The sequence below is a fragment of the Oenanthe melanoleuca genome, chromosome 2 (genome assembly GCF_029582105.1).
Source record: "Oenanthe melanoleuca isolate GR-GAL-2019-014 chromosome 2, OMel1.0, whole genome shotgun sequence".
Taxonomy (NCBI): Eukaryota; Metazoa; Chordata; class Aves; order Passeriformes; family Muscicapidae; genus Oenanthe; species Oenanthe melanoleuca.
Genome location: NC_079335.1, coordinates 448,993 through 464,920, shown reverse-complemented (window position 1 = coordinate 464,920; position 15,928 = coordinate 448,993). Strand labels below are relative to the sequence as shown.

Here is a 15,928-nt window from a genome sequence, read left to right as displayed (position 1 = left end):
AACTAAAGGGCCTGGAGAGGGACTTGGGACTGAGGCCTGGAGTGACAGGACACAGGGAATGGCCTCAAATTGGAAAGTGCAGATTAGATTTTGGAAGGAATCGTTCCCTGGCACAGCTGTGGCTGCCCCTGGATCCCTGGCAGTGCCCAAGGCCAGGCTGGACAGGGCTTGGATCACCCCGGGACAGGGGAAGGTGTCCCTGCCCATGGCAGGGGTGGGACCTTCCCACCCAAACCGTTCCAAACCATTCCAAACCATTCCAAACCATTCCATGACCCTGTGACCCCTCTCCCATTAATTTCTCCCATCACTTTCCCAGCTCCAGGGCCGCTCACACTGAGAGTCCCACAGCTCCTCCACACCTGCCCCCAGGTGTCCCCGCCCAAGCTGTGGCTGAAAGTCCATTTTCCAGGACATTAGCGGGTTAATTAAGGCAAACAGCCCGAGGCAGCGCATTAAAGGGGGATCAGGTTCCTTCCATTAAGCAGCAGTAGAATCATTCATCCCTGAGTGGCTCGGGGCTGTTCCTCTCCTGCAGTGTGGAATTTGGGCTGGGTCAGCTCGGGACAGGAGGGAACTGAGGCTGAATGTACAGAACAGCCCTGTCCACTCCCAGTTCTGGGGGATCCATCCCCACTGAGGGAGAGCACAGAGAGAGACCCAAACCAGGCCAGGCTGAGGCTGTTTGAGTGCAGAGCTCCTCGGAAAAGCAGGACAGGCTGGGGCAGGAAGAGCAAACACAGATGGGGTGTCCAACCCAGCGACACCCAACGCCAGCCTGGCATCCAGCCCACCTGGAAATCTAAAAACTGCAACCTGAATGCAATCCTGAACATCTTCCTGGGAAAAATAGCTGGGGTATGTGAGAAAACAGGCAGAGAATAAAAATACCACTCACAGCAACACCCATACGGAACAAAGAGCTGCGCTAAAAACTCTGTGACGAAAAAAAGGATGACACACTTCACCAGAATGGCCTGAGATAACCCAGGCTGCCTCCTCTGCTCCTGAAAGGCGGACAAAGAACAGGGAGCAATGAAATGCAAAAACACGGCTGGGGGCGGCACTTCAAAGCTGCACCTGATGTGGGTGGGTGGAGGCAAAGAAAAGAGATTGTGAAAGAAATTCCCTCACTGGGATGATAAAGGGTAAAAAAAATATTTAGAAAATGAAAGACAAACACCAGCAGCAAAATAATTATTCACAATAGCGACATTCTTCCCTAAGGAAAGAAAAAAGAGAAAAAAATAAAAAGGTTTCACAATTATTTTTTTACAATGTTAAGGAAATAAAGGCCGGTGTCGGGGTCGGGCACGCAGCGGCGCAGCAGCTGCAGGTACGTCAGGTTCTCGTGGGTGTTGGGGTCGAAGAAGCCCTTGGTGTCGTCACTGGGGTCGGACAGGATCTGGCTCATCTCCTGGTCCAAGTAGCCGCGCTTGTAGGCCACCTCCACGGGCAGGCGGTGGCTGTGCACGGGGTCGATGATGCCGCCCGTGGCGATCTGGGCCTCCAGCAGGCGGATGCCGTGGTCCCTGACGATCAGCTCCTGCTTCATGGCCTGGAACAGGGAGATCTTGTCGCCCGTGTAGGGGTCGGAGTAGCCCGTCACGGCGCGCTCGGCCGACAGCAGCTTCTCGTGCAGCTCGCTGCCCACCAGGCCCGAGGCCACGGCCTCGTCCACCGAGAGCTTCTGGTTGTGCACGGGGTCCACCATGAAGCCGGTGGCCGCCTGCGCCTCCAGCAGCACCAGCGCCGTGCCCTGCCTCAGGATGCCCTTCCACATGGCCTGGTAGATGCTCATCTTCTCCACGCTGCCGGGCTGGGCCTTGGAGGGCACCAGCACGCCGGCGATGACGCCCGTGCCGTGCAGGTAGCGCTTGACCGAGGCCATTTGCGTCACCTCCTGCACCGTCCTGGCGCCCTGCACCAGCTGGGCCAGCGTGCCCGTGTCGATGATGCCCGAGTCCAGCAGGTCCGAGGCGCTCACCTGCCTCCTGAGCCCCGTGAATTTCACGCTGCTGCCGCGCCGCGCCGCCTCCTCCACCAGCTGGGTGAGCAGCGTGGCCAGCTGGGCCAGCGCCAGGCTCCCGGCCCGCAGCTGCGCCAGCAGCTCGCCACGCTTGGGCTCGGACATGAACTGGGAGGAGAGCAGCTCCCACAGGGACACCTTCCTGCCGTGGAAGCCGCCAGCCGAGACCTCGACCGTGTGGGACTTGAGGGACCGTTCCAGCTCCTCTTCCTTTTCCTGTTCCTGCTTCTGTTCCTTTTCCCGCTTCTGGTCTTGTCCCTTCTCCCGTTCCCGCTTCTGTTCTTGTTCCTGTTCCTGCTTCTGTTCCCGTTCCTTCTGGGATTTTGAGTCGCTGCCGTTCTGCACAGGGTCAGGCAGCACCTCCCTCTCTGTGTCCTTGGTGGCCACGTTGGCCCCGTGGCCCTGGGCCTCGGCCCTGGTGACCATGGCCGTGAGCAGCTCCATCAGCTCTGCAATGGTGACCGTGCCCGCCTTGTACTGGCGCAGCAGCTCCTGGCGCCGCTGCTCGGGGACGTAGCGGGAGAAGAGGAGCTCCCAGAGGGAGACGCTGGTGCCCTGGAAGAGCCCCAGGGGCAGCGCGGTGCGGGCGGCCTGCAGGGCTGTGCGGGCGTCCTGGCTCAGCTGGTGCAGCACGGAGCCCTTGTCCATCAGCTGCAGCATCAGCAGCCCCGTGTCGGGGTCGGGCACGCAGCGGCGCAGCAGCTGCAGGTACGTCAGGTTCTCGTGGGTGTTGGGGTCGAAGAAGCCCTTGGTGTCGTCACTGGGGTCGGACAGGATCTGGCTCATCTCCTGGTCCAAGTAGCCGCGCTTGTAGGCCACCTCCACGGGCAGGCGGTGGCTGTGCACGGGGTCGATGATGCCGCCGGTGGCGATCTGGGCCTCCAGCAGGCGGATGCCGTGGTCCCTGACGATCAGCTCCTGCTTCATGGCCTGGAACAGGGAGATCTTGTCGCCCGTGTAGGGGTCGGAGTAGCCCGTCACGGCGCGCTCGGCCGACAGCAGCTTCTCGTGCAGCTCGCTGCCCACCAGGCCCGAGGCCACGGCCTCATCCACCGAGAGCTTCTGGTTGTGCACAGGGTCCACCATGAAGCCGGTGGCCGCCTGCGCCTCCAGCAGCACCAGCGCCGTGCCCTGCCTCAGGATGCCCTTCCACACGGCCTGGTAGATGCTCATCTTCTCCACGCTGCCGGGCTGGGCCTTGGAGGGCACCAGCACGCCGGCGATGACGCCCGTGCCGTGCAGGTAGCGCTTGACCGAGGCCATTTGCGTCACCTCCTGCACCGTCCTGGCGCCCTGCACCAGCTGGGCCAGCGTGCCCGTGTCGATGATGCCCGAGTCCAGCAGGTCCGAGGCGCTCACCTGCCTCCTGAGCCCCGTGAATTTCACGCTGCTGCCGCGCCGCGCCACCTCCTCCACCAGCTGGGTGAGCAGCGTGGCCAGCTGGGCCAGCGCCAGGCTCCCGGCCCGCAGCTGCGCCAGCAGCTCGCCACGCTTGAGCCCGGACACGAACTGGGAGGAGAGCAGCTCCCACAGGGATACCTTCCTGCCGTGGAAGCCGCCAGCCGAGACCTCGACCGTGTGGGACTTGAGGGACCGTTCCAGCTCCTCTTCTTGTTCCCGCTTCTGTTCTTGTTCCTTTTCCTGCTTCTGTTCCTGTTCCTTCTGGGATTTTGAGACGCTGCCGTTCTGCACGGGGTCAGGCAGCACCTCCCTCTCTGTGTCCTTGGTGGCCACGTTGGCCCCGTGGCCCTGGGCCTCGGCCCTGGTGACCATGGCCGTGAGCAGCTCCATCAGCTCTGCAATGGTGACCGTGCCCGCCTTGTACTGGCGCAGCAGCTCCTGGCGCCGCTGCTCGGGGACGTAGCGGGAGAAGAGGAGCTCCCAGAGGGAGACGCTGGTGCCCTGGAAGAGCCCCAGGGGCAGCGCGGTGCGGGCGGCCTGCAGGGCTGTGCGGGCGTCCTGGCTCAGCTGGTGCAGCACGGAGCCCTTGTCCATCAGCTGCAGCATCAGCAGCCCCGTGTCGGGGTCGGGCACGCAGCGGCGCAGCAGCTGCAGGTACGTCAGGTTCTCGTGGGTGTTGGGGTCGAAGAAGCCCTTGGTGTCGTCGCTGGGGTCGGACAGGATCTGGCTCATCTCCTGGTCCAAGTAGCCGCGCTTGTAGGCCACCTCCACGGGCAGGCGGTGGCTGTGCACGGGGTCGATGATGCCGCCCGTGGCGATCTGGGCCTCCAGCAGGCGGATGCCGTGGTCCCTGACGATCAGCTCCTTCTGCATGGCCTGGAACAGGGAGATCTTGTCGCCCGTGTAGGGGTCGGAGTAGCCCGTCACGGCGCGCTCGGCCGACAGCAGCTTCTCGTGCAGCTCGCTGCCCACCAGGCCCGAGGCCACGGCCTCGTCCACCGAGAGCTTCTGGTTGCGGACGGGGTCCACCATGAAGCCGGTGGCCGCCTGCGCCTCCAGCAGCACCAGCGCCGTGCCCTGCCTCAGGATGCCCTTCCACATGGCCTGGTAGATGCTCATCTTCTCCACACTGCCGGGCTGGGCCTTGGAGGGCACCAGCACGCCGGCGATGACGCCCGTGCCGTGCAGGTAGCGCTTGACCGAGGCCATTTGCGTCACCTCCTGCACCGTCCTGGCGCCCTGCACCAGCTGGGCCAGCGTGCCCGTGTCGATGATGCCCGAGTCCAGCAGGTCCGAGGCGCTCACCTGCCTCCTGAGCCCCGTGAATTTCACGCTGCTGCCGCGCCGCGCCGCCTCCTCCACCAGCTGGGTGAGCAGCGTGGCCAGCTGGGCCAGCGCCAGGCTCCCGGCCCGCAGCTGCGCCAGCAGCTCGCCACGCTTGGGCTCGGACACGAACTTGGAGGAGAGCAGCTCCCACAGGGACACCTTCCTGCCGTGGAAGCCGCCAGCCGAGACCTCGACCGTGTGGGACTTGAGGGACCGTTCCAGCTCCTCTTCCTGTTCCTGTTCCCGCTTCTGTTCCTTTTCCCGCTTCTGGTCTTGTCCCTTCTCCCGTTCCCACTTCTGTTCCTGTTCCTGTTCCTGCTTCTCTTCCCGTTCCTTCTGGGATTTTGAGTCGCTGCCGTTCTGCACGGGGTCAGGCAGCACCTCCCTCTCTGTGTCCTTGGTGGCCACGTTGTCCCCATGGCCCTGGGCCTCGGCCCTGGTGACCATGGCCGTGAGCAGCTCCATCAGCTCTGCAATGGTGACCGTGCCCGCCTTGTACTGGCGCAGCAGCTCCTGGCGCCGCTGCTCGGGGACGTAGCGGGAGAAGAGGAGCTCCCAGAGGGAGACGCTGGTGCCCTGGAAGAGCCCCAGGGGCAGCGCGGTGCGGGCGGCCTGCAGGGCTGTGCGGGCGTCCTGGCTCAGCTGGTGCAGCACGGAGCCCTTGTCCATCAGCTGCAGCATCAGCAGCCCCGTGTCGGGGTCGGGCACGCAGCGGCGCAGCAGCTGCAGGTACGTCAGGTTCTCGTGGGTGTTGGGGTCGAAGAAGCCCTTGGTGTCGTCGCTGGGGTCGGACAGGATCTGGCTCATCTCCTGGTCCAAGTAGCCGCGCTTGTAGGCCACCTCCACGGGCAGGCGGTGGCTGTGCACGGGGTCGATGATGCCGCCCGTGGCGATCTGGGCCTCCAGCAGGCGGATGCCGTGGTCCCTGACGATCAGCTCCTTCTGCATGGCCTGGAACAGGGAGATCTTGTCGCCCGTGTAGGGGTCGGAGTAGCCCGTCACGGCGCGCTCGGCCGACAGCAGCTTCTCGTGCAGCTCGCTGCCCACCAGGCCCGAGGCCACGGCCTCATCCACCGAGAGCTTCTGGTTGTGCACGGGGTCCACCATGAAGCCGGTGGCCGCCTGCGCCTCCAGCAGCACCAGCGCCGTGCCCTGCCTCAGGATGCCCTTCCACATGGCCTGGTAGATGCTCATCTTCTCCACGCTGCCGGGCTGGGCCTTGGAGGGCACCAGCACGCCGGCGATGACGCCCGTGCCGTGCAGGTAGCGCTTGACCGAGGCCATTTGCGTCACCTCCTGCACCGTCCTGGCGCCCTGCACCAGCTGGGCCAGCGTGCCCGTGTCGATGATGCCCGAGTCCAGCAGGTCCGAGGCGCTCACCTGCCTCCTGAGCCCCGTGAATTTCACGCTGCTGCCGCGCCGCGCCGCCTCCTCCACCAGCTGGGTGAGCAGCGTGGCCAGCTGGGCCAGCGCCAGGCTCCCGGCCCGCAGCTGTGCCAGCAGCTCGCCACGCTTGGGCTCGGACACGAACTTGGAGGAGAGCAGCTCCCACAGGGACACCTTCCTGCCGTGGAAGCCGCCAGCCGAGACCTCGACCGTGTGGGACTTGAGGGACCGTTCCAGCTCCTCTTCCTGTTCCTGTTCCCGCTTCTGGTCTTGTCCCTTCTCCCGTTCCCGCTTCTGTTCCTGTTCCTGTTCCTGCTTCTCTTCCCGTTCCTTCTGGGAGTTTGAGTCGCTGCCGTTCTGCACGGGGTCAGGCAGCACCTTCCTCTCTGTGTCCTTGGTGGCCACGCTGTCCCCGTGGCCCTGGGCCTCGGCCCTGGTGACCATGGCCGTGAGCAGCTCCATCAGCTGTGCAATGGTGACCGTGCCCGCCTTGTACTGGCGCAGCAGCTCCTGGCGCCGCTGCTCGGGGACGTAGCGGGAGAAGAGGAGCTCCCAGAGGGAGACGCTGGTGCCCTGGAAGAGCCCCAGGGGCAGCGCGGTGCGGGCGGCCTGCAGGGCTGTGCGGGCGTCCTGGCTCAGCTGGTGCAGCACGGAGCCCTTGTCCATCAGCTGCAGCATCAGCAGCCCCGTGTCGGGGTCGGGCACGCAGCGGCGCAGCAGCTGCAGGTACGTCAGGTTCTCGTGGGTGTTGGGGTCAAAGAAGCCCTTGGTGTCGTCGCTGGGGTCGGACAGGATCTGGCTCATCTCCTGGTCCAAGTAGCCGCGCTTGTAGGCCACCTCCACGGGCAGGCGGTGGCTGTGCACGGGGTCGATGATGCCGCCCGTGGCGATCTGGGCCTCCAGCAGGCGGATGCCGTGGTCCCTGACGATCAGCTCCTTCTGCATGGCCTGGAACAGGGAGATCTTGTCGCCCGTGTAGGGGTCGGAGTAGCCCGTCACGGCGCGCTCGGCCGACAGCAGCTTCTCGTGCAGCTCGCTGCCCACCAGGCCCGAGGCCACGGCCTCGTCCACCGAGAGCTTCTGGTTGTGCACGGGGTCCACCATGAAGCCGGTGGCCGCCTGCGCCTCCAGCAGCACCAGCGCCGTGCCCTGCCTCAGGATGCCCTTCCACATGGCCTGGTAGATGCTCATCTTCTCCACGCTGCCGGGCTGGGCCTTGGAGGGCACCAGCACGCCGGCGATGACGCCCGTGCCGTGCAGGTAGCGCTTGACCGAGGCCATTTGCGTCACCTCCTGCACCGTCCTGGCGCCCTGCACCAGCTGGGCCAGCGTGCCCGTGTCGATGATGCCCGAGTCCAGCAGGTCCGAGGCGCTCACCTGCCTCCTGAGCCCCGTGAATTTCACGCTGCTGCCGCGCCGCGCCGCCTCCTCCACCAGCTGGGTGAGCAGCGTGGCCAGCTGGGCCAGCGCCAGGCTCCCGGCCCGCAGCTGCGCCAGCAGCTTGCCACGCTTGGGCCCGGACACGAACTGGGAGGAGAGCAGCTCCCACAGGGACACCTTCCTGCCGTGGAAGCCGCCAGCCGAGACCTCGACCGTGTGGGACTTGAGGGACCGTTCCAGCTCCTGTTCCTGTTCCTGTTCCCGCTTCCGTTCCTGTTCCTTTTCGCGCTTCTGTTCTTGTTCCTGTTCCTGCTTCTCTTCCCGTTCCTTCTGGGATTTTGAGTCGCTGCCGTTCTGCACGGGGTCAGGCAGCACCTCCCTCTCTGTGTCCTTGGTGGCCACGTTGTCCCCGTGGCCCTGGGCCTCGGCCCTGGTGACCATGGCCGTGAGCAGCTCCATCAGCTCTGCAATGGTGACCGTGCCCGCCTTGTACTGGCGCAGCAGCTCCTGGCGCCGCTGCTCGGGGACGTAGCGGGAGAAGAGGAGCTCCCAGAGGGAGACGCTGGTGCCCTGGAAGAGCCCCAGGGGCAGCGCGGTGCGGGCGGCCTGCAGGGCTGTGCGGGCGTCCTGGCTCAGCTGGTGCAGCACGGAGCCCTTGTCCATCAGCTGCAGCATCAGCAGCCCCGTGTCGGGGTCGGGCACGCAGCGGCGCAGCAGCTGCAGGTACGTCAGGTTCTCGTGGGTGTTGGGGTCGAAGAAGCCCTTGGTGTCGTCGCTGGGGTCGGACAGGATGTGGCTCATCTCCTGGTCCAAGTAGCCACGCTTGTAGGCCACCTCCACGGGCAGGCGGTGGCTGTGCACGGGGTCGATGATGCCGCCCGTGGCGATCTGGGCCTCCAGCAGGCGGATGCCGTGGTCCCTGACGATCAGCTCCTGCTTCATGGCCTGGAACAGGGACATCTTCTGTCCTGTGTAGGGGTGGTTGTAGCCCGTCACTGCTCTCTCAGCACTCAGGAGTTTGTTTTTCAGTTCACTGCCCACCAGGCCCGAGGCCACGGCCTCGTCCACCGAGAGCTTCTGGTTGTGCACGGGGTCGATGATGAAACCGGTGGCCGCCTGCGCCTCCAGCAGCACCAGCGCCGTGCCCTGCCTCAGGATGCCCTTCCACATGGCCTGGTAGATGCTCATCTTCTCCACCGTGCCAGGGTCGGTCTTGGAGGGCACCAGCACGCCGGCGATGCTTCCCGTTCCCTCGAGGTACCTCCTCACACTCTCCAGTTGTGCTATTCCTTGTGCTGTCTCTTTCCCTTCTTGGATTTTTTCCATGGTTTCCTCTGTAATTATTTGTGCACTGAGCAGTTCTGATGCTGTGATTTGCTGTCGGATTCCCTGGAACCAGACATCACTTCTGTCCTCTTCTTTTTCTCTAATGATCTTCAGTATTGTCTCAATGATTCCTTGCACAATGTGTTGGGACTCCGCCTTGTATTTTTTCACCAGTTCTTTTCTCTTCTCCTCCGTGATGTACTCGGAGCAGAGAAGTTCCCACAGGGACAACACCTGTCCCTTGTATTTCCCCACAGGCACCTGCACCTTTGTGCACAGCAGGGCGTTTTTCGTTTGCTCATCGATGTAGAAATAGTCGCCCTCCTTCTCCTTCTCCAGGACCTGCAGCAGGTACCAGCCGCTCTCCGCGTCTCTGGCACACCTCTGCAGGAGCTGGCTGTAACTGATCTTCTCCTGAGTGTTGGGGTCTATAAAGCCTTTGCTGCCGTGGTCTGGATCTGAAAGCAGCAGGAACGTGTCCTCATCCAGGTGCCCGCGCTTGTAGGCCACCTCCACGGGCAGGCGGTGGCTGTGCTCGGGGTCAATGATGCCGCCGGTGGCGATCTGGGCCTCCAGCAGGCGGATCCCGTGATCCCTGACAATTATCTTCTGCCTCACGGCCTGGAACAAGGATATTTTGTTTCCTGTCTGAGGGTCTGTGTATCCCGTCACGGCTTTCTCTGCCGACAGCAGCGGCTCGCGCAGCTCGCTGCCCACCAGCCCGGCGGCCACGGCCTCGAGCACGGAGAGCTTCTGGTTGTTCCGGGGGTCCAGGAGGAAGCCGGTGGCCGCCTGTGCCTCCAGCAGCCCCAGCGCACACTGCTCTGTGAGGAGCCCTTTCTTCAGCGCCTGGTAGACGCTCATCACCTCTTTCCTCAGCGGGAGGAGAACCCCAGCGATGCTCCCGGTGCCGTCCAGGTACCTTTGGATGGAGTCCCTCTTGGTGAGGCTGGCAAGCGTGAGGCTCCCATCCTGCAGCTGCTCCAGGGTTTTCTTGTCGATTATCTCAGAGTTGAACAGTTCTGACACCGACACCTCCCCCCGCAGCCCTTTGACCTTCAGGGCTTCTCCTCTTTGCTCGGTGTCCTCGATGATTTTTAAGATGAGGGATATCAGATCTTCCAGCGCTAGAGTTTTGCTTTTGTACTGCATCACCAGCTCTTTCCTTTTCTGCTCCGAGATGTAGTGAGAGCAGAGCACTTCCCAGACAGAAACTGTTTGGTCCTTAAACTTCCCAACTCTCACGTGGAGGGGCTTTGAGCGCAGAGCCTGCTTGGTGGATTCATCGATGTAGAAATACTTCCCTCCCTCCTTTACGACTTGCAGCATGTACAACCCAGTCTCTGGGTCCTGGACACATCTCTCCAGCAGCTGCATGTACGTCAGGTTCTCGTGGGTGTTGGGGTCGAAGAAGCCCTTGGTGTCGTCGCTGGGGTCGGAGAGGATCTGGTTCATCTCCTGGTTGAAGTAGCCGCGCTCGTAGGCCACCTCCACGGGCAGGCGGTGGCTGTGCACGGGGTCGATGATGCCGCCCGTGGCGATCTGGGCCTCGAGCAGGCGGATGCCATGGCTCTTCACAATCAGCCCTTGGTTCATGGCTTCAAACAGGGACATTGGGGCTTTGGTGTAGGGGTCGGTGTAGCCCGTCACGGCTCTCTCGGCGCAGAGCAGCTTCTCGAAGATCTCCCCTCCGATCAGCCCCACCTCCAACGCTTCCTCCACTGAAAACTTCTTGTTTTTCTCTGGGTCGATGATGTAGCCGGTGGCCGCCTGCGCCTCCAGCAGCACCAGGGCGGTGCCTGGCCTCAGGATGCCCTTCCACATGGCCTGGTAGATGCTCATCTTCTCGTTGCTTGGCTGTATAAGGACCCCTGCTATGAAATTGCTGCCCTCCAGGTACCTGCGGACAGACTCCATCTCAGTGACTTCCTTGACGGTTTTCTTCCCCTGGTTGAGCTCATCAAGAGTTTTTTTGTCTATCAGCTGGGACTGGAAGAGGTCGCTGGCGGACACTCTTTTCCGCAGGCCCTTGAATGCAAACTTCTTGCCTTGTGCCTCGGTCTCCTGGATGATTGTGGTGATCACCGTTGTGATTTCCTGCAGCACCTCGGCCTTCTCATCTTTGTACTTCTGCACCAGCTCTCTTCTCTTGCTGTCTGAGAAGTATTCGGAGTTGAGGAGGTCCCAGACAGACACGGTCTGTCCTTTGAACCGCCCCACGTTGACGCAAACCGTCACAGATTTCAGCACCTTCATGGTCTGCTCATCCACGCAGAACATCGCGTTTTCCGACAGCGGCAGGAGCCACAGGCCCGACTCAGCCTCTCGAACGCACCGGTCCTTCAGCTGCTGGTAGGTCACGTTCTCCTTGGTGTTCGGGTCAAAAAAGACCTTGGTGCTGTCATCCAGCTGGGAGAGGGCTTGGTTCAGGTCCTCGTCGTAGAAGCCGTACCTGCAGGCAGCCTGGAGCGGCAGGTGGAGGTGGTGGATGGGATCCACCACCCCTCCCGTGGCCAGCTGGGCCTCCAGCAGGGGCACGGCCTCCGCCAGGGGGACGAGCTCCTTCCTGAGCGCCTGGCACAGGGAGATGGAGCTCCCGGTGTAGGGGTCTGTGTAGCCCGTGACAGCCCTCTCAGCCAGCAGCAGTTTCTCGGTGAGCTCTTCTCCAACCAGAGCCGCTCTCACGGCGTCCCTCACGCCGAGCCTGCGGTTCGTGGCGGGGTCAGTCAGGTATCCTGAGGCTGCCTGAGCCTCGAGCAGCCTCAGAGCAACCCCAGGCAGCAGCAGATTGTTCTTCATGGCGTCATAGAAGCTCATCTTCTGTTTGGATGCCTCTATGAAGACCCCAGCGATGCTGCCCGTGCCCTTCAGGTACCTCTTCACGCTCTCCATTGCAGCCACTTCTTCGGGAGTTCTCACGCCCTGAGCCAGTTCTTCAAACGTCTTCTGAGAAATGATGCCCGTGTCCAGCAGCCAGACCACCGGGACGCTGCCCCTCAGGCCTTCCAGGGAGATCTGGGTCCTGGCTTTCATCTCCATCTCCCCCACCAGCCTGAGCACGAGCGCGACCAGCTGCTCCAGCGACAGCTCCTCCGAGCGGAACCGCTCCGTGAAGCCGCTCCTCTGCTCCTCGGTGAAATACCCCGAGTGCACGAGCTCCCAGAGGGAGACTCCCCTTTCCTTCACCACCGTTTCCTTGAAGATGCGCTGGATTTGCTCGTCGGTGTAGGCAGGAGCGGCTGTCTGGGCCAGAGGCAGCAGGTGGAAGCCGGAGGCGTCGTCCTTCTGGCAGCGCTGGATGAGCTCGGCGTAGGTGACGCTCTCTTTGCTCTCCGGGAGGCAGAAGACCCTGTGCTCATCGCTGGGCTCGGAAAGGGCCTTGCTGGTGTCCTCATCCAGGCAGCCCCGCTGCTGGGCCGACTCCAGGGGGATGTAGTGGCCGCACGTCGGGTCGATGATGCCTCCCGTGGCCATCTGCACCTCCATCAGCTGCATGGCCTGCTTGTCTGCAATCAGCCCCTTCTTCATCGCCTGGAAAAGGGGGATCTTCTTGCCCGTGAAGGGGTCCTTGTAGCCCGTCACGGCGCCTTCGGCGTGCTGCAGCTTCTCGTGGACGTCCGGCCCGATGACGCCCTCCTTGACGGCCTCATCCACGCGCAGCTTCTGGTTGTTCACGGGGTCGATGATGAAGCCCGTGGCAGCCTGGGCCTCCAGCAGGGGCAGGGCGACTCCCGGCACCACGATGTTCTGCTTCATGGCCTCGTAAATGCTCATCCTCTGGTTGGATGGCTGCAGCACGATGCCCCCGATGCTGCCCGAGCCGTAGAGGTACCGCCGGACCGAGTCCATGCCCAGGACCTGCTCTGGGCTGACCGACCCCTCCAGCACCCGCTCAAACAGGGCCCGGTCGATGACCCCGGTCTCCATCAGGTGATAAGCGCTGACGTTGCCCCTCATGGCCGGGAACTTGATGGGAGCCCATTTCTTCATCTCCTCCTCCAGCATGAGCCGGATTTGCTCCAGGCTGAGCTTCCTCAGCTGGAAGTGGTTGAAGATCTCGCGGCGCCTCCCCTCGCTGAAGTACTCGGAGTTCAGCAGGTCCCACACGGAGACCTTCTCCCCCCGCAGGCGCCCGAACCTGACGGGCAGCCAGGAGTTCCTGAACACCTGCCTGGTGGCCTCGTCGACGAACTGCCGCTTCCTGCTGTTGAGGGGCAGGAGGCAGAGCCCGGTGGAGGGCTCGGTGATGCACTTCTCCTTCAGCTGCAGGTACGTCAGGTTCTCGTGGGTGTTGGGGTCGAAGAAGCCCTTGGTGTCGTCGCTGGGGTCGGACAGGATCAAGTTCATCTTCTTGTCGAAGTAGCCGCGCTTGTAGGCCACCTCCACGGGGATGCGGTGGCTGTTGACGGGGTCGATGATGCCGCCCGTGGCGATCTGGGCCTCCAGCAGGCGGATGCCGTGGTCCCTGACGATCAGCTCCTTCTGCATGGCCTGGAACAGGGAGATCTTGTCCCCTGAGTACGGGTCTCTGTAGCCAGTGACGGATTTCTCCGCAGCCAGCAGCTTGTCGTAAACGTCCGGGCCGATGACGTTGGCTCGTAGCGCCTCATCCACGGAATATCTCTTGTTGGCAGCCGGGTCGATGACGAACCCTGTGGCAGCCTGGGCCTCCAGGAGAATCAGGGACGTTCCCGGCCTCAGGAGCCCCTTCCGCTTCGCCTGGTAGATGCTGATCTTCTCCTGGGAGTCAGGGAGCAGCAGCCCCCCGATGCTCCCTGTGCCCTGCAGGTACTTCCTGACCGTGTCCATGCTGACCACTTCTTTGGCCGACGTTTCTCCCTCCTTGAGCTTCTTGAACAAGTCTTTGTTGATGATTTCCGAGCTCAGGAGCTGGTCAGCCGTCACCTGGTCCCTCAGGCCCTTGAAGGTGACGTTAGCAGAGGCAGCCTTCTCCTCAACAGCGGCTCTGACGGCCTCACCCAGTCCTTGCAGGGAGAGCGTTCCTGCCAAAAACCGCTGGGCGAGCTCAGCCCTCTGCTCACCCTGGATGTAGTCGGAGAAGAGCAGTTTCCAGAGAGACACCGCCCTGCCCTTGAATTTCCCTGCAGCGACGGGCACCTGGGTGCTCTCCAGGGCTGCCTGGGTCCCGCGGTCGAAGAACCCGAGCGTTCCCTCCCTGCCGTCCGCGGCGAGGGGCAGCAGCAGCAGCCCCGTTCTGGGGTCGGTGACGCAGCGCTGCAGCAGCTCGGCGTAGCTCAGCTTCTCCTGGGAGCCGGGCTGGAAGAAGCCCTTGGCGTGCTCGGGGGGGCTGCACAGGAGCTGCCTGGTGGCCTCGTCCAGGTAGCCCCACTCGCAGGCCGTCTCCGTGGGCACGCGCAGGTGCCTGCCCGGGGCGATGACGCCGCCCGTGGCCAGCTGAGCCTCCAGAAGGCACAGGCCGTGATCCCTGGGCACAAAGCCCTTGCTGATGGCTTGGAACAGGGAGAGCATCTCCCCGGTGGAGGGGTCCCTGTACCCAGTGATGGCTTTCTCAGCTGAGGACAGTTTCTCATAAAGCTCCGGGCCGACGAGACCGACCCTGACGGCCTCATCCACTGAGTAGCTCTGGTTCTTGAGGGGGTCTGTCAGGCTGCCGGTGGAGGCCTGGACTTGCAGGAGCGTGAGGGCGGCGCCAGGCACCAGGAGATGCTCCCTCAGCGCCTGGTAAAGGCTCCTCTGCTCCCCGGAGGGCAGCACGACTCCGGCCACGCTCCTGGAGCCGCGCAGGAAGTGCTGGACGATGTCGTTCTCCGCCACCTCCTGGGCAGAGACCCTCCCGTCCTCCAGGGCTCGGAACACGTCGGCGCTGATGATGCCAGAGTCCAGCAGGGCCCTGCTGCTCACCCTCCCTGCCAGCCCCGGGAAGGTGATCTGCAGCGGCAGCAGCAGGAAGCCCGAGGCTGGATCCACGACGCACCTTTTCCTGAGCTCCGCGTAAGTGACCCGCTCCATGGTGCTGGGGTCCAGGAACGCCCTGCTCTCCTCGTGGCTGGGGTCGCAGACCAGCTGGCTCATCTCCTCATCCAAAAATCCCCTCTCACAGGCCTCTCCCGCCGCCAGCCGGCCGCCCGTGGCCGGGTCGATGACGCCTCCGGTCGCCATCTGCGCCTGGAGCAGGCGGATGCCCTGCTCCCTGCCCAGCAGCTCCTTCTGCACCGCCTGGTACAGGGGGATCTTCTCCTCCGTGTAGGGGTCCAGGAAGCCGCTGGCAGCTCTGTCAGCCGAGAGCAGCCTCTCCTTCAGCTCCAGCCCCACCAGCCCGGTGCGCACGGCCTCCGCCACGGGCACGCTGCGCTTGCCCACCGGGTCGGAGATGGAGCCCGTGGCTGCCTGCGCCTCCAGGAGGCACAGGGCGGTGTCCAGGCTCAGCAGGTGCTCTCTGGTGGCTTCATAAAAGCTCATGACCCTCTTGGAGGCCTCCACCAGCACGCCAGCGATGCTGCCCGCCGCCCCCGAGGGCTCCCTGCCCGCGGCTCTGTGCTGCTCGCCCGGCATCGCGCCCCGGCGCGGGCGGTTCGTCCCCGGCGTGTCCTCCCCGGCAGGGCGGGGAGCAGCGAGGCCGTTCACGGCTGGCTGGCTCTCCATGGTCCTGCTGCACAGCTCCCAGCACCCTGCAGAGAGAGGGGAGAGCGCGGTGAGAAACCGACCTCACGGTTTGCATGGTAAATGCAGGGAAATCAGGGGCAGGAATGTTCTCGGGCAGGAGGAAGTGGCAGCCAAAGGTTAGGCATGTCCCAGCCTGATGGATCTGGCCAAACTCAGGGACGAGAAGCTCCACGTGCCCTGTGCACGTGCACTGGGATCCCAAATCCCTCCGTGCTGGGCTGGTCCCCAGTGTGGGCAGCAGGGCTGGGGGGATCCTGCCCCTGTGCTCAGGTGAGACCCCACCTGCAGAGCTGCCCCAGCCCTGGAGCTGCTGCAGAGAGCCCAGAGGAGCCCCCAGAGCTGCTGCAGGGCTGGAGCCCCTCTGCTCTGGAGCCAGCCTGGGAGAGCTGGGGGTGCTCAGTGGAGAGGAGAAGGGTCCAGGGAGAGCTCAGAGCC

At 63.6% G+C, this 15,928-nt stretch overlaps 1 protein-coding gene across 1 annotated transcript in view; it reads right to left on the bottom strand.

The window, feature by feature from the left end:
* EPPK1 (epiplakin 1) overlaps window positions 1-15,928 on the bottom strand; it is a 34,440-nt gene that overhangs the window by 12,054 nt on the left and 6,458 nt on the right. The window contains exons 2-3 of the mRNA XM_056484948.1: window positions 1,268-15,498; window positions 913-1,007 (exon numbers count right to left, since the gene is read on the bottom strand). Coding sequence (XP_056340923.1) covers window positions 913-1,007; window positions 1,268-15,472 — 14,300 coding nt within the window. The 5' untranslated portion in view covers window positions 15,473-15,498. The remainder of the gene's footprint in view (window positions 1-912; window positions 1,008-1,267; window positions 15,499-15,928) is intronic.